Source organism: Drosophila miranda, chromosome XR, assembly GCF_003369915.1.
Source record: "Drosophila miranda strain MSH22 chromosome XR, D.miranda_PacBio2.1, whole genome shotgun sequence".
Classification (NCBI taxonomy): Eukaryota; Metazoa; Arthropoda; class Insecta; order Diptera; family Drosophilidae; genus Drosophila; species Drosophila miranda.
In genome coordinates, this window is record NC_046674.1 from 21,634,504 (window position 1) to 21,661,914 (window position 27,411).

At 40.0% G+C, this 27,411-nt stretch overlaps 1 protein-coding gene across 19 annotated transcripts in view; it reads left to right on the forward strand.

Moving 5' to 3' along the window:
* LOC108153334 overlaps positions 1-26,910 on the forward strand; it is a 50,234-nt gene extending 23,324 nt beyond the window's left edge. For 6 of the 19 annotated variants that reach the window (XM_033386991.1, XM_033386990.1, XM_033386995.1 and 3 more), the window contains exons 4-19: positions 3,482-4,714; positions 5,067-5,087; positions 5,760-5,848; positions 6,468-6,542; positions 6,852-6,916; positions 6,996-7,216; positions 8,512-8,594; positions 9,604-9,741; positions 10,245-10,397; positions 11,372-11,524; positions 14,209-14,423; positions 16,484-16,534; positions 18,321-18,947; positions 22,152-22,154; positions 22,724-22,834; positions 22,899-26,910. In XM_033386991.1, coding sequence (XP_033242882.1) covers positions 3,492-4,714; positions 5,067-5,087; positions 5,760-5,848; positions 6,468-6,542; positions 6,852-6,916; positions 6,996-7,216; positions 8,512-8,594; positions 9,604-9,741; positions 10,245-10,397; positions 11,372-11,524; positions 14,209-14,423; positions 16,484-16,534; positions 18,321-18,947; positions 22,152-22,154; positions 22,724-22,834; positions 22,899-23,045 — 3,375 coding nt within the window. In that variant the 5' untranslated portion in view covers positions 3,482-3,491 and the 3' untranslated portion in view covers positions 23,046-26,910. The remainder of the gene's footprint in view (positions 1-3,481; positions 4,715-5,066; positions 5,088-5,759; positions 5,849-6,467; positions 6,543-6,851; positions 6,917-6,995; positions 7,217-8,511; positions 8,595-9,603; positions 9,742-10,244; positions 10,398-11,371; positions 11,525-14,208; positions 14,424-16,483; positions 16,535-18,320; positions 18,948-22,151; positions 22,155-22,723; positions 22,835-22,898) is intronic. The other 13 variants (XM_033386998.1, XM_033386997.1, XM_033386999.1 and 10 more) reach the window with 13 other exon arrangements.
* The last annotated feature ends 501 nt before the right edge of the window (positions 26,911-27,411 follow it).

Genomic DNA, 27,411 nt, shown 5'->3' on the forward strand with positions numbered 1-27,411 from the left:
TTTTTTTTGTATTCTGGTTCTGGTTTTGTTTCTGGTTTCTGGTTTTTGGTTTTGTCTTTTTCGTAGCTGGAAAGTTCGTGACTTCGAACAATGGCGCCATGACAAACAAAAAAAAATCGATACCAAGTTGTTTGTAATTGTTGCTTATTGCTCTTGTTTTTCTCCTGCCGTTGTTGTTGTTGGTAAAAGTTGGCTTTTATTGTTATTGTTCTTTCGCAAAGGTTAGCCGTTTCACTTGGCCGTTTAATGGCAAATTAAAATATTTTCCTTGAAAATTTCCTTTAAAGCCAGCCAGGCAGACAGACAGGCGGGCAGGTTGGAGGTCGTATAAAATAGTCCAAAGGTCAGTTCCTTTGGCATTGGTAAATTGGAAATTGGAGACCGACCTTGCTTCAAGTCGTTTCAGTGAAGTCGTCGATAATCGGGATGCGATTTCAGCAAATAATCCACAAATTTGTTTAACAACCAAAAACCAACCTTCAAGCGGTTCAGTTCCATCTAATTTAGTTAGCCGGGCTAAGTGCTAATTATTCATCCTTTCGCCTTGACTTCCATCCTAATTTAATAGTTTTTTTTCAATTAATTTCTGCCTGGCGATGTTCTGGTCCTGCCTGGTCCTGCGTGGTCCTACGGGAAGTGTTGGTTGCACATCTGTGTAATTGGATTGCCCCTGGATTTGGGTAAAATTACAAATTAGGTCATTAAAGCTGGCTGATCTGATCCAGCACAAAACGTGGCCAAAATGTGTGCTGGCCGGCTGGCTGGCTGACTGGCTGTCAGTCTATTTTGAGAGTATATTAAGTATCCGACATGTGTGGCTAACCGCAGCCACGGCAACAGCAACACAAAAACTATGCAAATAATTTTGGTTTCAAATGCCCCACAGTGTCAACTAATTTGAGAGACAGCCAGAGTGCGGCGAAGGGAGGGGAGGAGCAACAAATTATTAAATTGACTGCACAAGTCGTACAAACAAAAAGGATAAAAAATAAAAGGGACGACTATACAAAGTTTTCCCAGTAAAAATATGAAAAGAGTTGAGAGCGTAAAATGAAATGCACAACTGGAACTGGACAAGGATACTAACCAAAAAGAGAATGAGGGGTAGGGGGGCGGAAGGACCGGCAAAATGGAGGATTGGTTGTGTTTCGGGGTTAGTTGGTGGCTGTGGCTTGTCAGTTGCTGCCGTTTCCGGTCGCCAGACGATGGAAGGATTAACTCGGACCAAGTTGCAGTCACCGACGATGGGAACGACCAGTCTCGAGCAGGGTTTGTGTGAATTTATGGCCCGGAAGGCATAAAGGATATCAGCAGGGAGCGCCTGGCAGGAAGGCTACAAAGGAAGCCTGGCATCAACTGATCTATGGTCTGTTATATTTCTGTTTCGTTTTTGTGGTCCACTCGATAATCAGCCGGAAAAGTTTTCATTTTGATATAGGTTTTCCCCTCGTTCTCGTTCTCGTTTTCTTTTTTTTTTTTTTCTTTTTTGTTTTTTTGTAGTTCTCCCGAATTGACAGTTTTTGAAAAACTCAAAGAGCGATTCGTATGTCTATTTCAGCAGCAGCCGCAACAGCAGGAGGCATGTTGTAGAAGCGTTTAAAATGGATTGAGGTCGATAATTGTCCTGGCACATGTGGGTGGAGGCGGGGCACAGGCCCAGGACACAAGAAATGTGGATGGGGAGGACACGTTTAGGCCATATCGGTACCAATTTGTATATGAACACCATTTACATGGGTACTCCTTAGACCGGCTCCTACTTTTCTGCTATTACTTTTCGTATCTGTTGTCTTCTACGAGTATTCGGGGTTTATTTTCGTGCTTTATGGCCAAAGTCACGTAAAAATCGAATAAATGTATAATGAAGACTCCTCCTTCTCCTCCGGAATGGAATGCCAGAGCCACTGAGTGCCTACTCTTGGCTTGGCTTGGCTTGGGCTTGTCGGCACATCCTTCCCTACTCCTGAGTGCGTGTGCGTGTGTGTGTGTGTGTGTTTTGTGGCAGCGATTGGGGCCACGAGCGGGTAAGAGGCCAGGACTTGGTCATGTCAAAGTTTCTTCAGTGGCTGTTCTGGCAATCAAGTTTGGATTGCCTGTGGTTTAGCTGCTGTTCCATAAATTCAACAATCCAAATCACTTAAAAGAAACTCCATAAGCAGCTTAAACTGTTTTACAAATAACTATTCCTTAGAACTCCATTTTAAGCAAAGCTTCGTTCCATTTAAGCCGATTAAATATACATTTGTTCCCACACACACACACACACAAACCTAATCGTACATATGTACATATGTACATGCAAATGTATCTAATCAGACCCACATCACTGAATATCAGTGTTATTTAGAGCTAAAAAAGGAAATTGAATTTTTGCGGTTCGAATTTATTTCATTTTGGTGCATTGACCGCAGCAGGTCCTTGCATGTTGAAATAAATGTCAAAAAAGAGATCCAAACTTGTACCGACTTACGTATATCCGTACATACATACGGATGTGTGTATCTGTATATCTCTGTCTAAAAGGAAAATTGCATTCCTCTATGGCTTGGCCGCAAACTGACAGCCACAACAGCAACAGACACTGCAAATGCAGCAGAAGCAGCAACAAACAACAACCAACAGCTGAAGAGAAGACATGGCAAAGACAGGCGGCTTTGACATGCAACAATAAAAATTCGCTTGGCCCATTGACTGGCTGACTGACAATCGGGTTTTTGGGTCTGCCCCAAACGACACACTCGCTCAGGGCTACCTTAGAGCATTTTCTCTAAAGTTCTCTGTGTTACTGGGGTTTGCTTTTAGCTTGGACGCGGGTATTATGCGATCTTCCAAAAATTAACAAGAAAATATTACTTGAGTGGAAGAGCTGATATTCAGCAGGTGTAACAGATGGAAGAAAGTATTTGTTGGCTCATAAGCCATATATTCATTTGCATAAACAGCAGATAGGAGATCGAGATCGATAGGAGATTACATCCACTTTTTATCCACTGATTCATTGAAAAGTGTCCTTATCCGGGATGTACTACAAACGTAATAATGAGAAAGAAAAAGATGCTCTAACAGAAACTTAGCTTTGCTTTCAAGCAATTGTTGTGCTGGAATAGGAATCAAATCTCGATAATGGGCATCCTTTAGTCGGTGTACAAGTGATGGACTGATGTCATTCCAAAATGTTTCCTTGAGTACTCCGGCTCGTATAAATCAGTTTCAGGAATCATGCTAACTTGCAACTGACACTTACATTTAGTTGGGGCACGCAGCTGGGCGTGGAAACAATCCGATATTACCACATCCATCAAAAAGGTGCCACATACACATATCTGTGCGAGTGCTGATGGGAGTGACAGTCAAGTGGGTGTCGGCGTCATTGTAGATTCTTATTTTAGATTTTGTTGCAGTGGTAATGGCTTTTGCAGTGGCCTAATTAGTTTCAGCCTTAATTGCGAATTGATTTGTGTATTTTAATGGCTCTTTACAGTTGTCATAACATGGGCTGCGTCTTTGAAGCAGCCAAAGAGCAGCCCAACAACAAAAAACCACAAACTAGAGCAGCCAGCAAGCAACTAAGAAGGAATCAATGCGGTGCCAGAGGAGCCACAGCGACAACAACACGACCAGGCAGGGCGTCCTCCACAGTCAGAGTCGTGGAGGGTGGAGAGACGGGCGGAGCAACGACAACGACAACGCCAACGCCAACGACCACATTGCGACCAGCTGAGGACATCAAAATCAAGGATAACTATCAACAAAATCATAAAACGAAAACGCAAACGCAGACGCAGACGCAAACCGAAACAACAACAGAAATTGTCGTCGAAACGCAAACAGAAACAGCAAACGCCAAACATCTAAAAGCGGGAACTCGAGTGCTTTTAACGATACAACAGCAACAACAGCAACAACAGCAGCAGCCCCAGAAGAACAACAAGAACCCCAGTCAAGTGGCGCACAAGGACAAAGAAGAGGACGACGAGGACGAGGACGACGAGTTGGCGACGACACACGGGACGACCATTGTCGTCGATAGAGCAGCAGCAGCAGCAGCAGCAGCAGCGGCAGCGGCAGCAGGAATCGATATTGAGGCAACAACGAAGCAAAACCAAACACTCTGCCCCAATTGCTTAGGCCACAGCCCAGAGATAAGCAGAGAACGAGATCGCGATCGCGATGAGCAGCAGCTGCATCGTCAAAATCGTCGCCGGAGACGGCTACATCCGGATGCGGATGCGACGGCAGTTTGGGGCCGGATTCGGCCAGGCCTTGGCTCCACCGCAGTGGTTGCTGCCACGCTGGCTGGCATTTCAACGCTCTCCCTGCACGAGATGCTGCTGCATGCGAGAGCTGCCCTAGCGACCTCGCTGCAGTGGCAGGTGGAGCAGGGGCAGGACGACCACGAGCTGCAGGAGCAGGAGCTGGAAGGGGAGGATCCACGCAAGCAACCACTAGCCTACCAGCCGTGGCGGGACACATATGCATCCTCCGGCATTCTGCCCGCCACAATGTCAGCCGCAATCATAGCCAATGTCAGTGCAACGGCCGCCGCCACATCGGCGGCCGCCTACCAGTATCTGGGGCAGCACTACAAGCACTATAGCCAATCGTTCAGCTTCTATGCCGCCTCCAGTGTCATCCTGATGCTCTGCTATCTGACCAGCACATCCACGGCCGCTGCCACACAGTCGGAGACGGGTGCCCTCGACAAGCATCCCATGTAAGTGCAGTCCCAGAACAGAGAGCCCAGAGCCCAAAGCCCAGAACCCAAAACCCAGCAGCCCGATCAATAAAAGAAAATCCCTCCATCCAATGCATACCGGGACACTCGAAACTTTATTACACATTTTTTTGTTTTGGTTGAGGAATCCTCGAACACACGTATCCCTCTCTCCCAGTCTATCCATCTTTCTATCTATATATCTATCTATCTATCCATCTATCTATCTATCTATCTGTCTGTCTCTCCACCACTCTCTATATACATACATATATCTCTCTGTATCGCCTGGTAACCCTTAAAACAACACGAAAAAATTTTCTATTTATTTTTTCTTTTGAAATTCTTTCAGTCATGGCATCGATTGGTCGAAGTAAGTTATTGCACACCTCTTCCTCACCACACACACACTCTCTCTCTCTATCTCTCTTTGTCTCTATCTCTCTCTCCAATAACAGAAAAGAGAAAAATGAAAATGTATTGTATGGACAAAGAGATACAAAAAAAGAAAAACACAATTTTCGGTTTTATCTTTTTCTCCAATTATAAACAGAATATTCGTTTAATTTTTGAGTTTTTATTTGACTTCACCAACCGCAATGGAAAATTGGGTTTCGGTTCGATTTCTGCTGAGGTTTTGCATGCAAATTGAAACAAAAACCACTCTTTTATTTGCAATAAACAAGAGCTTTAGTCCGATTCTTCAAAAGATACTTCAGATGCTCTCATTCCAAAATTGTTTGACTCTTATAATACATAATATAAGATCCCCTCTGCTACCAAATTCGCTTGCTTACTTTATCTTTGAATTGGCTTTGTTGTTCGACATACATACTCGTACTATCTATCCCTAACACTAACCAACATACTCCCCCCAAAACTATTGTACATAGATAAATCCCTACACATAGGGCTATCTACAATAAATACTTACTAAATAATTATATATTTTGACTACTATTCGTACTAACCATAAACTGTACAGTGTACATCCTTTTTGTGTCTACAAACGCACTAAAGAAATCTTTCCGTTTGCCCCACACAGATTCGACGAGTCCAGTTCGGATAAGGAGATATTAGATTTACTGCTTGAGAAGAAGCGCTACGACAAACGATTACTGCCGCCTGTAAATGGTAAGAAGTTCATGAAGTTTTCCCCTCCCCTCCCCTCCTCACGCCCAAACGCCCACACGCCCCATATTTCCACTCGTGTTTCACTCGTTCTGAACGTTACATTTCCAATTTGTCTAAGTACTCTTCGAGTAGTAGAATGGAGCAGCTCCGAATAACAATAATAACAAGCGATGCGATGCAGTTTCCATTTCGGTTTTTGTATCTCTGGCTGGCATCGTTAAGAATTTTGTGGCCAGACTGGTGGGATGGGGGACGTGGGGGGGGGGGCAGCCACCGTGACAACCCCCCACAGACAACAATCGGCGGAGAAGCAGGGCAACGATGCATGGACACTATAAAATCAATTAAACTTAATGGGCGATGCACAAAGGAGATGGACTGTCTGAAGGATGGGTTGATGGGGGGCTTTGTAGGGGACCTACTCGTACAAAGTATTGCTGGGAGTAGACCATCTAGTTTTCTTTTGATATGTTTATGCCCTTGGAAATCATTATAATGGGTCGCTCGGGTTTCAAGTGGTATTTAGAAGAAACAAGAAACAGAAAATACCCTCAGATTATTATGTGATACCAAATGATGATAGCAAATTGTTTAGACAATTTCCCATTGAATTTTACAGATGAAGACTTTTGCTGTGGTTTACAATCGCCCGATATGGCAACAAATCAAAATCCACGGAGACCCCACAATCGCGGTTGGTGTACAAAGTTCCAAAGTTCCACATCAAAAAGATACATAAATACAAAAAAACACTTATTTAATTAGATTTTTTCTGTTGTTGTTGCTTACATATAGTAGAGCTAGACATTCATTGACTTACTTTCGTTTCGATATCTGTTTCCCCTCTTTTTGGTTAAGTGAAGACTTGGTTTGGTTTGGTATTTTCCATTTATTTTTTGTTTGTTGCCTATTTTTTCCATTGGCACATCAAAAATTGTAATATTATCGATGGTTTTTCATGTATATTTAATATATTTTGGATACTTTAAATCCCATTGAATAGGCACCCTGACGGTCAACGTGAATGTGCTGCTCCTGAGCTTAGCATCACCCGATGAAAGCAGCTTGGTAAGTCTTTGGTAGCCACGATAATCCCCAGAAATCAAACAGCTAATATATTTTGAGCAATATGTATGTGTCTTTGCAGAAATATGAGGTGGAATTCCTATTGAACCAGCAGTGGAACGATCCACGACTGCAATATGGCAATAAGTCTCATTATGACTTCTTAAATGCTCTGCATCATCATGATAGCATCTGGACGCCGGATACGTATTTCATTATGCATGGCGATTTCAAGGATCCCATCATACCAATGCATTTCGCTTTAAGAATATTTCGGAACGGGACCATTACGTACGCAATGAGGTGTGTGTCCGTATCCCTGTCCTTGTCCCTTCCCCTATCCCTGTCCTCTGTGCCTGCCCAGATTTGAATATGAATGAATTTTTTATACAGAGACGCGAGACGAGGCCAGGCCAAGCTAAGCGGCTTTAATGGCGCCAGAAAATGCAAATTCTTTTCGCTCAAAGTTCATATTCATTAGGGAGACCAGAGAACAAAATGACAGGCAGGCAGTCGGTGCGCGATATTTTTTTATTCTCTTTTTTTCCATTTTTTGTTTTTTCTGTAAATTTTCTACAATTTTCTTCGCTCTGGTTCTGGGTAGTGAAAATCTTCAAAAATGTAAAAAAAAAAAAAAAAAAACGAAGAAAAGGGAGAACTCTGAACTCTGAAAATATGTAAGCTAGCTGGCAAACATACGAGGCACGAGGCAGTAATGAAAAATAGCACAAGAAATGGGGCGGCCGGCGCGCCGTGCCAGAATATGAGTAGAATGTAAAAATGTATGCAAATATTTGGCCAGGTAAAATATCCCATCTCCTACCTGAACAGGTGGAAAAAATATAGCCCCCGACTGGTACGAGGAGTACTCGTATGTTGTTTGCCTTCCTTCCTTCTCCGGGATGCTGCTAAAAAAAACACACACACATACAGAAAACAGAGTACTGTGCAGAACATATTGCATACATACGAGTACGAGTATATGGCCAACATTTGTTGGATGCTCATGTTTGTCTTCATTTTGCCAGCCCTACTACTCTCTCTCTCTCTCTTTCTCCCTTTCGATTCTGTTCCCATTTTCCCCGACTTGTCTACATTTTTAATTCAACAGAACTTTTCCAATTGACTGCACAGCGCAAAAGTGTCGTCCAGCAATTAAAATAAGTTGCAGTTGCCATTTACTTTCCCCTGCTCCCCTCGCCTTCTCCTGCTCTGGCCGGATCCCCACTGTTTGCATGGCCAACAAGAACAAATGTTGGAAAAACTTGCTCCAAATGGGGCGAGAGAGAGAGAGAGAGAGAGAGAGAGAGGGGGGAAAAGAGAATAGAGAATATTATGAATTGATGCTGGCAGAACAAAGCGTGCTATTAAGTGGCAAAGACAAGCAGCATGAAATGGAAGCCAGAGGGGAAATCCAAGGAATTATAAGGTCAAAATGTTTTATGATAGAGGCAAAGATGCCATCACAGGTTAAGGCAAAGATGATTTATGAATTGGCCGGAAGTGTAAGGCAGTTGAGATAAATAAAAAACAGGAGCTTTAATAGTTGCTTTGCTTCCACCAAACCCCTTTAATATTATCCAATTCTCTTTTTCCAGACGACATCTGATTTTATCCTGTCAGGGCAGCCTACACATATTTCCATTCGATGATCCCAAGTGCTCCTTCTCCATGGAAAGCAGTAAGTTGTATACAAAAGAAAACAAAACACACCCCTCTTCCAATAATTAAACAGGAAATAAAGTCATTCCTCAAATAATTGAATAAGAAATCAAATTAGAAGATTGAGTCGAGAGAAAGAATGTGTAAATAATATGAAAATAATGGCAAAGTGTTGAAAATCAACCTGAAGATACTGATGCTGATGATGATGATGATGCCCCAACACTACTGTGGTTCTTGAGGAAAGGCAGAGCGTGTTGACTGCCACTCGAGGGAAATCTTTGCCTGTATCTGCATCTGTCTGTCTGTGTTTCTGTGTGTTGTGCAACAAGAGGCTGAGTGGCGGTGAAGGCAGGCAGGCAGGATGGCAGGCAGGCTAAACGACAAAAGCTGACAAAGTGACTAACAAGGCTGACTGACTGCCTGCCACATAGCCAAACCCGCCAGACAGACAGAGGGACAGAGAGACAGAGAGACAGAAAGTCTTGTTTGATGTTCACCAGCAACGCTTTTCCAGGCTCTTTTGTCTTTCACATTGTTTTCCGAAAGTTGCTTCCGGTTTGTTTCCTCCACCCATCAACGCCCCCTCCCCATACAAGAACGTGAGCAACATCGTAAATTACTTTGGAGAGGCTGGCAGGCAGGCAGGCAGGCCATTGAGGAGTGACTGGGCCTTGCCGAGATTTTCATCTGCTAGAGGAAACATCGAAGTGTTTTGCTTTTTGCTGCCTGCTGCTCCTTGTCGTGGCTTGTTTGTCAAATATGATTTAATTTGCTCCGCACTCCACCCTCCTGAGCCCCCACTCTAGAACCCACACACAAATATGTCTTCGACAATGTGCATTTGTGTGTGTGTGCTCGCGGGGCGTACGAGAATAGAACCCCCATCCAGGCAGTACATTAATGTCATTAATTAATGAAGGGATTACTTGGGGAGTATACACATACACACATATAGTATATAGGGCGGGGTACTGAGATTGTAATCGAATTGGCTCTAACCCTTCTACGTTTCATCCCACAAACAGTTTCTTACGAGGAGTCACAGATCAAGTATGTTTGGAAAAACGATGAGGATACTCTGCGGAAAAGTCCATCGCTGACCACATTGAATGCGTACTTGATTAAGAATCAAACAACGCCCTGCGATCAGAACAGCTGGAGAGGTAAGTCCTCGGTGGCTCCATGCCCTCAAATTTGTATCTGTATCTGTATTCGTATATTTTTTAGTTATATAATATATTGGCCACAAAAGAACAATTAACTGAGAAATCGGATATGTAGTACTTTTAGTAGTATTTTTCTGATCTAATGATATTTCTTTCCTACAAAAAGGCGTTTTTATGATTCGTTTTATATAAATATGTATTTTGTATGTAGGTTTCTTTTATATGGACCTTCTCAGTTTAGTAAACCATTCTTTGGCTTGGCTTTTGAACTTATTCTTGTCTTGATTTACATTCCGTTCCGTAGTCTCAGACCTCGGCTAGACCTCGGCTTTTGCAGCTTCATTTCCATTATGATACTATTAGCAAAAAGTAAAAACAAAACGAAAACGATAATTATTAATGGTATAATCTTTGTCTACCTTTCCACTCGCCCACTCTTTAAAAACGCTACAAAAAACAACCAACAACCGAATCAAAAACCTATATATAATGCTCCCTAGGGAACTACAGCTGTCTTAGGGTCGATTTAATTTTTACCAGAGATCGTGCATTCTATTTCACCACCGTTTTTATACCTGGCATTATATTGGTGACGTCGTCCTTTATAACATTCTGGCTAGAATGGAATGCCGTGCCAGCTAGATCGATGATAGGTAAAAAACGCCAAAAATCCAACACCCACAAATAATGAATCCATAAACAATTTTTACCCCTCGCTCTCTCTCTCTCTATATATATATATATCTCACACTCTCAAACTAAATCAACAACCAACAACCAATATATATACTCGTATTCTTAAGAAAATAAATCAAGAAACAATCAATTTTGTATACCATTGAGAATTGATTTACTTTTGCGCCTTTGCCTATAGTAGAATTTGCCTTTTTTCGATTGCCATTGCCCTTCTGTAATGTAATTTGTACAACCTTGCCTTATGATTTTGTTTCTGATTGTCACCCGCCCCCAAAAACAACCATTCCATTTCAATGCCAAGTAATACCAAGTACTACCTACAATAGTTGTTAGTAGCCAAGCAGTGCCCACCAAAAGTATGCGCACACCAGTCCAGCCCACACAAGTTTCAGTTTTCATATATACATATGCTAGCTACATAATATGCTCGTAAGGTTTTCTGCATGGATTCTTCTTCGCTTCCTTGTATCCAAATTCAAATTTAAATAAAAACTCCACCCGAATCGAAAGCCAGCCCCAAACACCACTCGTTGCTCGTTACTCCTTACTCTTTACTCGTTACTCTTTACTCGTTATATCGAATACCACGATTTCAGTTCTTTCAATCTTATCATTTGTATAGTTCTTATCCAGAAGTACAGCTCAGCGAAGAGAAGAAGCCAACAACTGAACAATAGATAATCTAGGCTAGGCTAGGATATATGTATAACCTATACCTACATACATACATACATATATATGGATGTGTCCCTCTCTCTCTCTCTCTATCTGTCTAGTTCTTTCCATCTACATATTTATGTATATCCTTCTGTCTCCTACTGTCTGTCTCTCTCACTCTCACTGTCTGTGTCTGTGTGTCTGTGTGTACGTGTGTGCGTGTGCGTTAACCTCTGGCCGAATTATATAATTCTCGGCCCCTCGTTTCTTAAAGGTAATTACAGTTGCCTACAGGTCGAGTTGACATTTACCCGTGATCGTGCGTATTATTTCACAACCGTTTTCATACCTGGCATTATATTGGTCACCTCGTCGTTTATCACATTTTGGCTGGAATGGAATGCAGTCCCAGCCCGGGTTATGATCGGTACGTAGCAACCACAAAACAAACAACAACAACAAAAAAAACCAAACAAAAACAAAATCAAATATATACAGAAATCGTAGTCTTCCAATACAAACGAAATCCATAGTGAAATGCATTTTAGCATTTTTAGGCGCAGTCCTAGTCGAAATTTAACCACAAGAGACAATTGGCCAGCAAAGAGAGTATGAATTATAGAGTTCTTCTAGTCTAGGTTCTGGGTTCGTATTATCCGGAAACAACTAACATACGAGTATGCTAGCCCTTACAATTAAACGGATGCGATTCCCTTTGTTGTTTCAGTTTTAATCCATTACTCATCCGACAGATTCTTTGGTTCCTTTAGTTTCATTTTTTGCTGATTCTCTCATTTGTATTCTCTGACTATTCCTGCACTCACACGTATTTTGGTACAAGTAAGCCCCAACTGCTCTGAGAAGTTTTGCATTGCATGAATCTTTGACATTCTTTTACTTAAATTAGGCAGATTTTCTGGAGTTTTATTTCCGTGGAAGAGCTTTGGTATACGAACCGACAAAAGCACTCGATCATGCTACATCGATCGTGCTAATTAAGGTTCTTTCATGCTTAAATAAAATCATTGACCATAAACGCGCAATAAATAAATAAGAAATGTATAAGAATAATCAATCACAGGTGACTGCACGATGGCAGAACAAAGATATGACTTGGATAGAGATGGGCTCAGAAAGCGAAGCACTAGAGAAGACCAAGGCACAACAGTCAAATCCCCAACACACACTGCGGTAGGGCTAATGTAATTATTATGCGCTATCTCCGAGCAAAAGCGTTGGAAGAAAACCCAGTAAAAATAGAGAAAGAAGGCTAAGCCAAAAGGGAATGTCAACCATCAGCCATCAGATGTTGTTGGCAGCCTGCTCCTGCACACGAACCAAGACATGGACACGGCTATTTCCTGGTATTTGCTTTGCCAGCTGCCTGGTGCCTAGTGTCCTGTGCCCTGTGGCCTGTGCCCTCGTCTGTGAGATGATGATGACGATGACGTGGAGAGTTGGCCACATCATCCGAGTACACGATGATTTATGCATAAGCCATATGGCCCACATGGAAAATGCACACCAGAGTGCTTCTGTTGGTTCTGCTGGTTCTGCTCTCTGTGTTCTCCGTGCTTTCTGTGCGTGAAATGCCAACTGCAGACCAAAGAAAGTGGATACACGAGAATATTATAGAGAGCTTAAGACTGTACGTGATTTCAAATTGCTGTGGAACGCTGGCTAATTCAATTTGGTATTGGCATTGTCTGCTCAATCTATCTGCAAACACAATCAGTCCATATTCCACTAACAAAAGCGTCTAAATAAATAAACAGTCAAGAAATGGCGAAATGGCTGACAGAAAGCGATGGCATTTTGTTAGTCAAAGTGCTGACACGGCATGCACTCCCAGATTCAGATCCAGTTTTTTGGCATCAAAGCTTCGGCAAGTCGCAGCATCCCAGCATCTTCCTGCCTCATTTGCGACCCGCTCGGGCTCCGCTCCCCAAACGAAGCATCCGAGCAGTTGAGTGCAGCGTTGAGTATTTCCCATTGAGGCAGAAGGGGAAGGGCACACCCTGGAAAAGCGAAGGCAAATTGAAAATCGATGAGGGTCGTGAAGGCAACCAACCGAATGCTGCAAGTGCTTCTTGTAGCATGCCACGCCAGTACAGTAAAATGTTGCAGCTCTCAGCTAGAGCCAGAGCCAGAGCCAGAGCAGTTACCAAATTGTTGACGCAACTAATTAGGCAATTAAGATTGATTGTGTCCCATGTTCCAGGGCTCCATCTGTGAATTGCATTTTTGTGTTGGGCGAGGAGAATGAGCAGAATAATTAACAATAAATGAAAGGCTTTACCCTGCTCTGATTAATTGCATTACGGCGATGCAACAAAACAAAGGAACCCTGAACAAAACCCTTTGATTAATGAAACAAAGGTAGAACACTATTCCAAAGAAGATAATTAATGGTTAAAATGAAAATATTTGAATCGAAATAAAAAGATATAACTTAACAGAAATTGATGATCGAAAGCCTGTTCAAACAAAAACTGCTCTGGAAAACGCTCAACCGAAAATCTTACAAAATAATAATTATACACTAATATCCAATACTTTAATAGCACTTTAAATCTAACAAAAACAAAGACAATATACATACAATATAAAACCAATTAAAATAATTGAAAATTTATTTTAAAATGCAAAAGTACGAAATGCATTCCACTCGAAATGAAATAATAGTCGTAATTATATTTTCAATATTTCCCCTTCATCGAATTTGTAGTATTGTTTACTTTCTATAGCTTTTGCACAATATTCCGAACAATTAAAACCACATAATAAAATTGCTTAGAGCTCCTCCTGTCCTGCCTGAGTCCTGGACCATTAAACTCAAATTATAAACCTTTGTACATACGCCAGTAAACTAATTACAAAGCCCAACTAAATGCCAAAGAACAAACTAACCTGCCCCTGTCCCTGTCCCTGTCCCTGTCCGTGTCCCTGCCCATGTCCCAGTCCATGCCACACATTTCTCCGCCCCTAAGTATGCAATGCTTTTCCCAATTACGTGTCAAATGGCTAATGCAACTTTCTCTACAATCTACATACAATCTCGAAAATCTCCAACGATGATGATGATGATGATGATGACGATGATGATGGCAGGCGTGACAACCATGTTGAATTTCTTCACTACCTCCAACGGTTTCCGGAGCACTCTGCCGGTCGTCTCCAATCTAACGGCGATGAACGTCTGGGACGGGGTCTGCATGTGCTTCATCTACGCCTCCTTGCTGGAGTTCGTGTGCGTCAATTATGTGGGCCGCAAGCGGCCGCTGCACAACGTCGTCTATCGGCCGGGCGAGAATCCCGTAACACAGGTAAATTAAATAATAATTTAATTTTATTCACACAACCAGTACCAGTACCAGTACCAGTCTTCCCCTCCTTTAATGGCGCTATGGAAAGCTCCGACCCCGAAAAAAAAAAAAACAAAAAAAAGAGCTAATTTCGTATGCATTTTGAAAGCAATTAAATATGAATTTTACATGAGCGTAGCGTACAAAAAGCCAACAATATAAAAACAAACAACAACAAAAATAACATCGAAACAAACCAACATAAAAAACAAGCTACCAACAACAAGCAGAACACACAATAAACACCCCAACAACAAAAGCAACAACAACAACAACAAAAAACAAACATTTGTATAAGTTAAACCAGTTATTTGTTCTCTCTTTGTTTAAGAAGCAAGAAACACCTGATCCCAAAAGTCATACTCGTACCAGCAACAACCAAATATACATATATACATATACATGTATATATATGAAACTTCAGTCAATATCAATTCGATTACTGTCACATTGTGTTGAGTCCCACCTCCCTTTCTCTCTATCTCTGTATCTCTCTATCTCTGTATCTCTGTCTGTCTATTTTTTCCATCAATGTCTATCTTACGTTCCCTTTTCTCTGTACTGTACTTGTCCCTTCTGATTTCGATTAAGTATATATGGTTTTTAGTTACTAGAACTACTCTATCTATAACCCATACCAGCATTGATATCCCCCCAACCAACCAACAACTACAATAACAACAACAACAACAAAATGCTCGCTATAATAACTCACTTTGTGTTCATATCCCGACTATCCCAATTTAGCATTTTGTATATGAACTTTTTTTTCAACTATAATAAACGTAAATTTGTGTGTCATAATATTTTAAAAAAATCCATATAAAAACCAAAAAACCCAGAAAAATCAGTTAAGCCCAGCAGCGACTTGAAATGAATCTTGCGATTTGATTTTTCGGTTCACACACACAGATTTGATTGATTTTTGTTTTTTTCCTTGTGTCCTTTTTGAAGGGAACTGTCAATGTATGTGTATTTATTGTGCTGATGATCGGTTTTATTATTTTTTTGCATTTTTATTAACCCAACAAGGAACTGGCCAACTTCAGTTCGAGGTCCGACAAAACCCCATTGACGTGTTCAACGTTTCTCTTGCATTTATTTTGAAACCCATTAGTTTTCGGTTCGGTTCGGTTCTGTTTTGATCATTTCTTTTGTATCTTTCTTTATAAATGTTGTATAATACAATTGTTTCGTGCGACCAACAATGCGTTTTATTCATCTCCAATTAGTTTTGCAAATATTTAAACTAAATCAAAAGATAATATGAATATGAATAATAATTAGAAATTAATTGAAGCGTTTTACATGCCAGTAGGTAGGTATGTATGTATGTATGTTCATTTATGTATATTTATTCTTTATTTAACACCCACCAACAACAACAATAACAACAACAACCAACGGAAACAACAAAAGAAAAGGTTTCCACTAAAAAGTGAATTATATAAAATATGCATTTTGTTTTTGTGTAGGCACTTTTTCAATCTAAGAATAAAACATTTACTAATGCACGTTAAGCATTTTATTTTCGTTTGATGTGTTTCAAAAGTTTTCGACACCCAATTGGAGTTTTGTTATGGAAATGTGGCCTATTCCCAAGAGATATTGAAATTCAAAAACGATTTACCGTTATCGGAACAATCAGAGCAACCATCGTTCTAGTTATATGCCACTCAAGCAGTTCCAATTTAAAACCCATAATTCATTCATAAACAAAAATTTATAAATAAAAAATCCTCTCTCAACAAAAAAAGAGAACCGAAAGACGTAAGCCAAAACGAAAACATTGTTCCCAATTTTTGTGATATGCGAATATTCGATGCTAAAACCACCAGAAAATTTAATTTCTTCTCAAAATAGCCGTTAAGTGTGAAATGAACAGTTCAGAAAAAAAGAAAGAAAAAAACCGAAAAGATAAGAAAAGAAAAGAAAACTAAAACCCAAACAAAAAAATGACAATCAAACCAAACTTAAAGTGTGTTTTGAGTATGAACATTATTTTGTGTACATTTTTGCAGCGTCTTCCAGCAGTACTAAGCAGGATCGGAGTAATTCTTGCAAGTCCTTTGGTAAGCTATCAACCACAACTCATGCACCCACTCCGCCCACTCCTCCGCCCCCCAGATCCGATCCCTCTAAGAAACCAAACCAAACAAGAACCAAACAAAAACTGAACAAAAACCCCCTTAAAAACTAACAATCAAATCAAAGCAGCAAACAGCAACAACAGAAACACACAACACACACAACCGAATACCGAATACCCTGTAAAACTCCAGCCCCCAAGTCCTGTACTTTTCCTCTCCAGTCGGCGAAAAGTAAACCCAAGAAAAACTTATGAAAAACAAATGGCATGCGAATTTCGCTTTGATGAAAATGCATTGAGAAAGTTTTGTTTCAATTTCGACTTTGATTTTGGTTTTGGGATTTTGGTTTTTGGTTTTTTAGTTTCCAGAAAGAAACATTGTTTTGGTTCATTATTTGATTTGGGAAGCCAAATGGGAGACCAAATAAAATTAACAATAACTATGATTAAAACTTAAATAATTTACTAGTAGACTCGCACTCGCTTTCAATGTATATAATTTCATACTTAATACATTAATTATTTCCAGTGTTTATTTACCTATACCTACATATATAGATCTTGATTTCATTTAACCATAACCGAATCGTAATGTACTTAAAGTACTTAAACACCCGACAGCAAAGTCAATGCATACCGATATGCTTCGTATGATTATTATTATTGAAGAATATCCAGACACACACACAAATGACAGCCATAAGAACCAACCAAACAACCAATCAACCAACCAACAACAACAGCAGTAACAACAACAACAACAGCAACAGCAACATTTAACATATTAAACTCCATATAAAGATCTATTCTATATGTTAAAAACACACTTTAAGGTCACTTACAATTGGGAAAAATGTTACGAGAGCAAACTCTGACAGAAAAAAGAAAAAAAAAACAACAAGTATTTTGCGAAAAAATATACTAAACAGAAATATATACTATATATATTCGGCTATGAATCAATTTTGTTATTCGCCCTTGATTTCATTTTTAATTTTAGTACATGAACTTTGCCACAAAAAGAAATCAAATAATAAATTTAAATTAAGTTCCCTTTTTATTCATTTTATGACACGCCCTTGCCTTGCTCCAAAAAAAAAAAAAAAAAAATACGTACTACTACGAGTACTGCAAGTGCCAGTGCCAGTGCCCGTGCCAGTGCCAGTGCCAGTGCCATTGCCGGAAGTGTTGGCCAATATTATTTATGCTATTACCAAATTGTAGCTGAAGTGCAAATTTTTTTTATGTGTTGTCTGTGTTCTGTTCCGTGTATGTATATGTACGAATGCTTGAAAGCTTTTTGTTTAGGCTTATAGTTTTTAGTGCATTTTGCTACAGCATTTGTGTGGTGCATTCTCTGTATTCTGTTGTGTTCTCTAAATATACATACTAAAATACATACCCATATGTACACATGGCATCTGTATCAACCACTTTTTGCACGAATATCAGTTTGAGCAACAAAATGTAGTGTGCGTGGGACAAGTGTCTGTCTATGGGACTGCATTACAAGAATTGGATACGATTTTACTAACCGAATACCGAAATATCCTTAAAAAAACCCCAAAATACTGCCTTGAATCGTGCGATTAACTCAAACGCCGCTGTGTGGCCTTCAATTTTCTCCGACTAAGATCTCTCTCTCCGAACCATATCTTCTCGATAAACCACAAAACATCCACAATAAAGAATACAATACTCTCACTTTATACCAACCCCAACACCAACCGTCCCACTGAACCACAACCCGCCTGCCTGCCCCAATATAGGATATAATCGATCGAGAATTTCATGCTGCTTTGTCCTCCGAAAAGGCCAGCGCCGCAGCCACACCGGGCATGTCGATGGCGGGCACCCCGGCTGCCGGCTCCTCGTCGGCGGCCACGCCCGGCACGCCGCGCACTGTGGAGGCTGTGGAGGAGTTCTTCGGCGGCGGCATGCGCTGGCAGGAGGCGCATGGCGGCATCATTGGGGCGGCAGTGCAAAACATACGCGCTCGATCCATCAAGCGGAAGGCGGCTAGGAGTCCATCCACATCCACATCGCCAACGGCCGCCACTGGTGGGGGTGGAGTGACCATCGAGCATATCTATGAGGAGCCTGGTGGAGCCAGTGGCACAGCTAGCTCTACTAAGGTCAAGTTCAAGGATGAGCAGCAGGAGGATCAGAAGGAGGAGCAGGAGAGCACCACATCCTCGCTGCGTCGGTCGGTGGCCACCAGCACCCCGGCTCTGGTGGTGCGCATCGAGGCGGAGACTGAGGCGGAGCAGCAGCAGCAGGGGCAGGAACAGGATATGGAAATGTTGCAGTTGCCGCAGAAGCCACCACGCAAGAAGCCATCCCGCTCCAATTCCCCAGCCTCGGTTTATGGCGAATGCGGTGGCATGATGGAAACTGTGAGTACATGAGAACGGAGAGCTCTGACGGAGAGCGGAAAACTCTGCACCCACCCGAGACTAACCAGAAAAACCCCAAAACGTAACCCGTTTGTGCCCGTCGTTCTTGTCGTTGTACAACCAACAAATAACTAACCATAACAGTGTAAAAAGCGAAAAGAACTAACAACAAAAGACCAAAGAAAAAGTCAGCAGAAAGTTATCGCTGCCTGGCTCCCTGGATCCCTGGCTCCCTGGCTCCATTGTGCAGCCCCCACCCTCTTTGAATTCGATTGCCTGCGGTTATTTTGATTGCCATTTTGCCACAATACACACAAATGCACTCAAAGAACCCCAAAACACACACCCAAATGCCGACTCAAAGTTTTTCCGTAAAATTTAAGCGAAAGCAACTGATGTCTAACTGCATTAGACATGAGAGGAGATGGGAAACAGTGGCTCGAGCAATTAGGAAATCGAATAGAATGTCATTTAACACCTTAAATGTATGCTGGAGAATGCCTCAATTTATTCTGAAGATATTCCTCAATCGGCTATCCTCACACAAATCATCTCCTATCAAGATTCCCCTCCGCCAACAATTGCAATCGCATAAATCATTAAACTTCCGCTGGAGAGAGTTCAGCCAAATCAAACCAATCACAAGAGGCGGCCGGCCGGGGGCAAACAGTGGGCGAGCGCCAGCGTCAGTCCCAGCCCACCCATCATCATCATCTTGATAAGAATGCAGAACAGAGCCAGAGCCAGAGCCGGAGCCCCTATATAACGTAAAGCAAATAAAACCGACTCAAGTGGCCATGCTGTGAGAGACAGAGAGAGCGAGAGAGAGACCGTTTTCCAGCAAAACTACTTATTCGTATTTTATGGGGAAAATTCTGGCACGCTGACGACGACTTCCGACAGCAGCAGAAGCGGCAACGGAACACCACCCAATAGAAGGTGCCGGAGCAGGAGCCGGAACAGGTGCAGGAGCCACAGGGACCGCGGGAGCAGCAGAGGGACAATCAACAACAAGGTGGCTGGGAAAATGTTTTCCACCATTAACATGTAAATTAAAAATGGGGCACGCGTTTAAATTGGCGCCTGGCCAGGTGGACCCTACAGCAGCGAGCAGGACACTGGCAGAGCCGCAGCCCGGGATGTCGGGATGTCGGGATGACGGGATGACTGGGGCCGCAACAGGACAACATAATTATTCATGAGAGAGCCAGAGTGGAAAATACCGTAATGAGCCCGAGAGCAACGGAAAACCAACGACACGAAAATGAAACACAAACAAATGGACGCCAAGATTGTGGGGCAGAACGAGATGGGGGCAGGGGCGTGCTTCTGCATGCATCATAATTGTCGAAAAATTCTTGGAAAGGATGCACAAGGATTTTAAACAGAAAAGTTTCGAGCATCCCGCACTTCGCATTTCCCCCATTCTCCCTCTTGGGATTCGTATGAAAATGCTGCAAAAGTTCTCTATAAAATTCTGAGGGGAGTACGAGTACGAGTATGTAAATGCCCAGAGTACGCCGCCTCTTCGAGGCATACATTTTTCAAGAGTTCCGAATTTTCAGAATAAGCTTTTTTGGTTTTCGCCAGAAAGCAGCTGAGGGACCACTTACATACATATAATACATATGTAAGTATTACTTCTGAAACCCAATTATATTTGGGCTAGATCCGCTCTCTCGAAAGATTCCATTTCCACGATTTGTTACGGGAAATGCAATGCATTCTTTTTTTTTGTAGTCTGAGAATCTGAGAAGAGAAGTAACTTCTGGCACAGGTACCGTGTTGTATTTGGGTCAGCCACTCTATCCGGCTGCCCGGCTGCCCGGCTGCTTAAACACACCCGCATAATACATCTTACCTAAGTAACAGCTTCCTGACTCCCAACGGACCTCGCCCTCCCCACTGTGCACTCGGCAAATGGCGTAGCCAGTAGTCAGTAGCCGGCAAACAAAGACCCCAGGTCCACACCAATCTCCATCACAATCTCTCTGTCTCCCTCCCTCGGCCTCTGGGCCAAATCCCGCCCATTCTCATTCTCTCGTTGGTGTGTCTCAAATGCAACTCGGGACGTGCTCCTCTTAGGTGCAATAAATTGCAGCATACTCGCACTTTCAAGCGGACGCAGTTAATTTCTCGTCCTGCAACCTACGACCGAAAGGACTATTTATAATGTCCACGATTTTTTGATGTTAATTATGCGCACAACTCTCGCAAACACTGTGCCTGTGCAATAATAAGACGTTTTTATGCAATTTGCAAATTTCCCAAAAACTTTTCACCAACCAGAAACGGAAAAAAACACGGCAACATGGAATACTTATATGAAATTGAAATAACATTCAAATATTTTTGTGTAAATAATTTGTTTGGGTATATTTTTGTTGTTTTTTTGTTGAATGTAAAAACATTCATGGAAGGTCGGCATAAACTCCACTCCACTGTAAGATAAGGTTTAAATACTATTTAAATAATATTCATGTTATCCTTGCTTCGATGTGCTGTATATAGTAAGCTCCTACCAAGAGCTAAAGGCTTTGTTGTGTTACTCACTCGAACAGAACACATTAGCTTGGTATCTATCCCCACCCCCTCTTAGATGTTAAGCACGCTTTAACCCTCACCCACACCCACACAATAGAAAGAAAGCACAAAGAACTATCGAGCAATAGCCTTTAACCTTAAACCTTAAACCTTGTATGTACTCCATAACCAATCATTTCCCAAGAAAAAACATTCCGCATCACACAGAACAATCAGTTAACACAATTAACCATTTAATACAGAAACTACTCCCACAATCATAATTAAAGTATTTTTTTGACTGAAATTTCGATTCTCATCTCATTTGATCCAATTATAATTTCATCCTACTTGAAACTAACAAAAAATAAAAGAAAAACACAGCAAAATTCTCATGCCATTCTCATGTCAATCGAAATACGAAATTCTATACAAAAATTGCTAAAGCTTCAACAAATAACAAAAGATTCAACAATTTTGCGTTCAGAAAAAAGAAACTATTAGAATTGTTTTCAAAAATAAACCTATATAAATTCAATAAATTTAATCAAATGTCTGCGTGGGGTCCAGTTCAATAAACTAAAAGCGAATCTGCTCTTTTTTGCTTTTTCAAATGCTGCCACTGACACAAAAATCGAACGCAAATATTAATAAAAAAAAAACAAAACAAAACAACAACAGCCCGTAAGTATTGACCGAAAGACGGCTTATGAATATTTTTTCCAAATTAATTTCGTAGTTAAAAAATAACAAAAAAAAAGAGTTGCTCTATGTCTCTCAAGCGCTTTTGTAATCAATTTTTTTGTAGAACTTTTTTTTTGTTAAATTTCGAATTAAACTTTTGTGCCACATATTTTAACGAACTTTAATAAAGAAAAATATTCTTTTCTACCTTTTTTCATATACTTTATACGTATAATAAATAAATATAACTATATATGCTTTTTGCTGGGTTTTTGCAAAACGAAATGCAAACAACCGCCAATAAAACCCTGTAACCCTGTAACCTGCAACTGCAACATTTCAACCAATTTTCCAACAAATTTTCCGTTTGTTTTTCGTATGTGTATTGATGTGCGTGTGTGTGTGTGTGTGTAAATAACTCCTTTTTGTAATTTTATTGTAATTTAAACTGTAAACTTGTCATGTAAACTCGTTTGCCAATCAATCAATCAATCGATCGATCACACACACTCCACATGGGTCAATCAAAATTAACGAATAAGTTTTTTAAATTTACCGCCGTTTATCAGGGCGAGAAGAGGCGCGATGCTGGCGCTCCGAATGAGATTGTGGCCTGCACCACCTGCGGCGGCAGCAACAGTCCGTGCACCCATTCTGCAAACAATGGATGTGCCACAGAGGTGAGAGATGGTCCACCCCCCCATAGAGGGATAATAAACCTGTTTCATTTTTTCCGTTTTGCAGACATGCTTCGTCCAGGTGCGCAAAAAGGAGCCACCGCATCCGATACGAGTGGCCAAGACAATCGATGTCATCGCTAGAATTACATTTCCAACTGCTTATGCCATTTTTCTGGTATTCTTCTTTGTACACTACAAAGGATTCTCGTAAAATTAAGCAAAGCAAAATAAGCTGCCTAATGATAATGCATACAGCATACACTAAAAAGTACGAGTACGAGTACATACATAGATATGCTGGAACACGACACGCTAAATTGCAGAGCTACGGGAATACATAGGTCCGGAGACGTAATCGTTATTCGTTCGTGCCACGAGTACGTTTGGGAGTTCAGGAGTAATCGTTTACTAAGTTCTAGGGCCTTGCAAAGTCATTTAATTTTAATATGTATAACAAAAAGTGAAACACAAAGTACATCTAATTACCAATTAATTATTCTTTAAATGGCAACAAAGCAACAGAGCAACAGCAACAGCAACACATGACAAAACCAAGTGATAAATACGTCAAAATGAGGAGAATTAGTTTAAACTGAGTTGTTAGTGGGGGAAAAACGAAAGCGAAAATGAATGGGAAAAAGAAAAGAAAGAAAAAAAGGGAAACAAAGTTGAATGAATAAGTTGTTGATAATTAAATTAAATATATAATAAACGAAAGAGAGTTACATTTACGCAAAGCAAATGAGCAAAACATACGAAAGAAACAATTTCGACTGCCTGTTTTTTTTTCTAAATAGTAGAAACAAAAAGTAAATAAAAAACACAACAAAACAAGTAAACAAAACTTTAAATTAAATGGCAAATTTTTGCATATGCTCGAAAATGCATTAGTTCAAATTGAAACAAACCAAGAACACTGTCTAGAAATTGTAAAATAAATATTTAAACAATTTATTAAGCAAAGAAACTCATGCTGAAAAAACCAAAAAACAAGAAGAAGAAAAAACCGAAAAGGATAAAAGACCTAGCCTAAATAAAAAACTTTGAAATTATGAAACTTAACACGGAAATACAAACCAAAAAAACAGCTTTAAGGCTTTACCTACTCGAGTAGTCCAAAACGTACAGACCTACATACATACATATTTATATACCTACATACATACATACATACATATAGTCATACATGCATACATATATTTACAATTCTAGTCAGATATTTATTATCAAGGGAAAATTAAATTTTGATTTGTTGAAATGCTTCCGCATCTGTCAAAGGGCAACCCCCCCAAAAAAGGAAACCCCCAAATTGTTAATCATCACAGAGATTCTTCGTTATATTATGTTATTACTATAATTGTTTTTATTTTGATTATTTTTTGAATAAATGTTCGATCTATGAACCCGAGAACTCTTTTACTCTCATATGAAATTTATAGAAAAGAATACCGCCGCTAAGTAGACCACAGAAAATGCTTTCCTAACTAACTAAATTGTAGGTGAAATACGAAAGTACATACATACATACATACACACATACCATTTCCACAGAGCCCACAAAAGTATGCTTTAAAAGGGATCGGAACCCACATACAATATGTAAGCCATCGAAACACCCTAGGGTAGGCCACACACAATTTTTTTGTAATTTGCCAGAGTTTCGAGTCGAGTAGATTCGATTCGAATTATTTTTCGCATCATTCGAAGCATTCGATTTTTCAGTAGCGACAGGAATTGCCTAAACAATTTTATTAAAATACATATCAAAGCTAATAGAAGAAAACCTTTAACAAAGCAACACATAAATACACACACACACACATACAGACACAGAAATATTTACATCAAATGTAAGACAAAGAAGACAAAAATCTATAAAGCTCCCATAAGTAGCTATGAAGCATATGCCAACCCAACTATCACTCACAAAATAAACACCCAAGTATTTTAGATAAAATGTATGTCAAACCAAAACAAACACCAATGCCCTGCAAGTCTTTGTAGAACTAATAAGAACTAAAAAAAAAAATGTATGAAACAAACAAAAAAAAAAAACAAAAAAAAACCTTAAAAAGCACAACTTAAAACTTGAACCTAAACCAAATTTAAACCTTGTGATAAACAAACACAAAAAGCAAACGAAAAACTAAAAAACTAAAAACTAAACAAAAGAAAACCTTTGCATACGAAATTTTATTGAAATTAATTGAGAGCAGGTTAATGAGGGCCACCGTTACCAATTGTTTAAACAATGTTACTTATAGATAACACAACAACATGCGTATACACCAAATGCTTTTTGCAAATATATAAATTTATAACTTTAGGGATTTGTAGATTTTTTGGAAACTTTTCTTTGCATCGTTTTGCAAGTTCTGCGCAATTTTCTCTCATTTATAAAAAAAGAAAAAACCAAACATAAAGAAACTAAGCTAAAATTAAAGGAAGAAGAAGAACCCAAAGACAAGGACAATCTTTTTGCAATTTATAAAAACCAAAAACGTAATCTGAACAAATGAGAACGCAACTGAAATATGGGAAAACCCGTTGATATGAAAATGCAAATGAAAAGGAAAAATGCTGAAGAATTCGGAGCCTTTTTTGTATGCTTAGCTGCTTATAAGAGCCACAAATAGAACAGAACAAAAATAGAAGGTATATAAATAATAAATTCCAATTCATGGCGTCCAAAAAGAGAACAATTTTTGTTGCAAAAAGTATTGAGGCAGATATGCGATAGGAATGGGTGGGAATAGGATGGAAATGGGAAATTGCTGAATGTGTGGCCAATGTAAGAAATGTACAAATACAATACGATTGAGATAGATCCCTAAAAAAAACAATAGGTATGTATATTCGATTCGTTTTGGACTACCAAATCCGAACACCAGTAGCCACCGCTTTGGGGGAAAGTAAAGGAAAGGAAAGGTGCCTTCTTTAAAAGAACTAGAACAATTTTTTGATTACTTATGTAGAGGGTTAGATGGTTTCCAGCGAAACACTGTTTGAGTTATTATGAATAGAGAGCGAGTGTGCCCCATAAGATCCTTCTATATGGATATGTATATGTATATGTGCGCCCCATTAAGAGATTTCAGTTCGGGATTGTCTTCTGTTCGAAACTCCTCACAAGCTAAACTGCTGATAAAAACAAACAAAAACTAAGTAGAAGCTAAACCAAAGACCAGTAAAACGATAAACGTAATACATACCATACATAACATACATACATCTAAATGGCGAAGATCTACCACTAACCACTAACAAGATGCATTAATAAAACTAGCAAAAAATTCAAATAAAAAATAAAATAGTTGTGTAAGCAAATTATAATCTAGATTTCAGCAGAAGTCCAGAATAACAGAATAGCAGAATAGCAGATTAAACTCAAAACCACTTTTTAAATTCTCAATATCGAAAAGCTTTATAATTTGTAATGCTAAGAAAATACTGTAAATATAAATAACATAAACGAATACACTAGTTTAATAATTTTATCGAATAAAATAATTTTCATTATGAATAATATATTTGCTATTTATAGGCAGAATTTGTTATAAAAGAAAATATACAAAACAAAACAAACAAAAACAAAAACAAAAACAAAGGAAGGATGAAAGGATGAAATTGTCAAAGAGCAGAGAGCATTAGAGCAGTTTAAGTTCTCAAATTTATTTCACATACAAGTAGATTTCTTAAAGATCAATTACAAAAAAACCGAAACCGAAATGAAACCATGCAATGCAACAGGCAACGGGCAACATGCAAACATAAATTAATAATAATAATAATAGCAACTTTTTTTATAATGCACAAACCTTGAGCATAGGCATAATAAGATCTACAAATTTATTAACATTGCATCGACAAAACGAACATCCTGTAAATACACCGGAAACATACATAAACCAAATGCAAAACGATATGATATGATAGTTATAAACGACAGAATATTTGAAAAGAAATAATGGAAAAAGCAACCGAAACCGAAATAAAGCAGCTTCGCATTAATAAAGATCGTCTCGTCTCAACCAGAAAAAACCAGAACAAAAACAACAACAAAATTATTCAATACACTTGAGCCAAAATTGTCTTTAATTTGAATACAATACTGAGGGATGGGAGGGGTAAGTCAGAGATCGGCAGCTCGAAACCTTTCCACTAGTAAAACTTCTTGGGAATCCTAGATATGAAATCACAAAACAGTACACCAGATCGGAAAACGATAGCAATAGTACCTGTTATTTGTCCAAGTAAGTATCCCCCAACAGTTAAACATCTGTGGACCTTTCTATCGCTGATATACCCCTATATCGACAGCAAAGGAAACGAAAAAAGGCGCGCTCTGTTTTCAGGTCAATGCACACGAGTCTCAGGCGCAGGCGCAGAGGCAGTGGCAGTGCCAGTTGCCGTTAAGACAGACAACCCCTAAAATGAGAAGCAACCTGCCCATTGTATGACAACTGAATGACTGGGACTGCGACTGGGGCTACGAGCTCTCTTAGAGCTGGTGTTTCGAACAGCATGCTGGCCCTACGACGCACAGAAACAGGTTCCCGCCTTGGGCTCAAACTCGT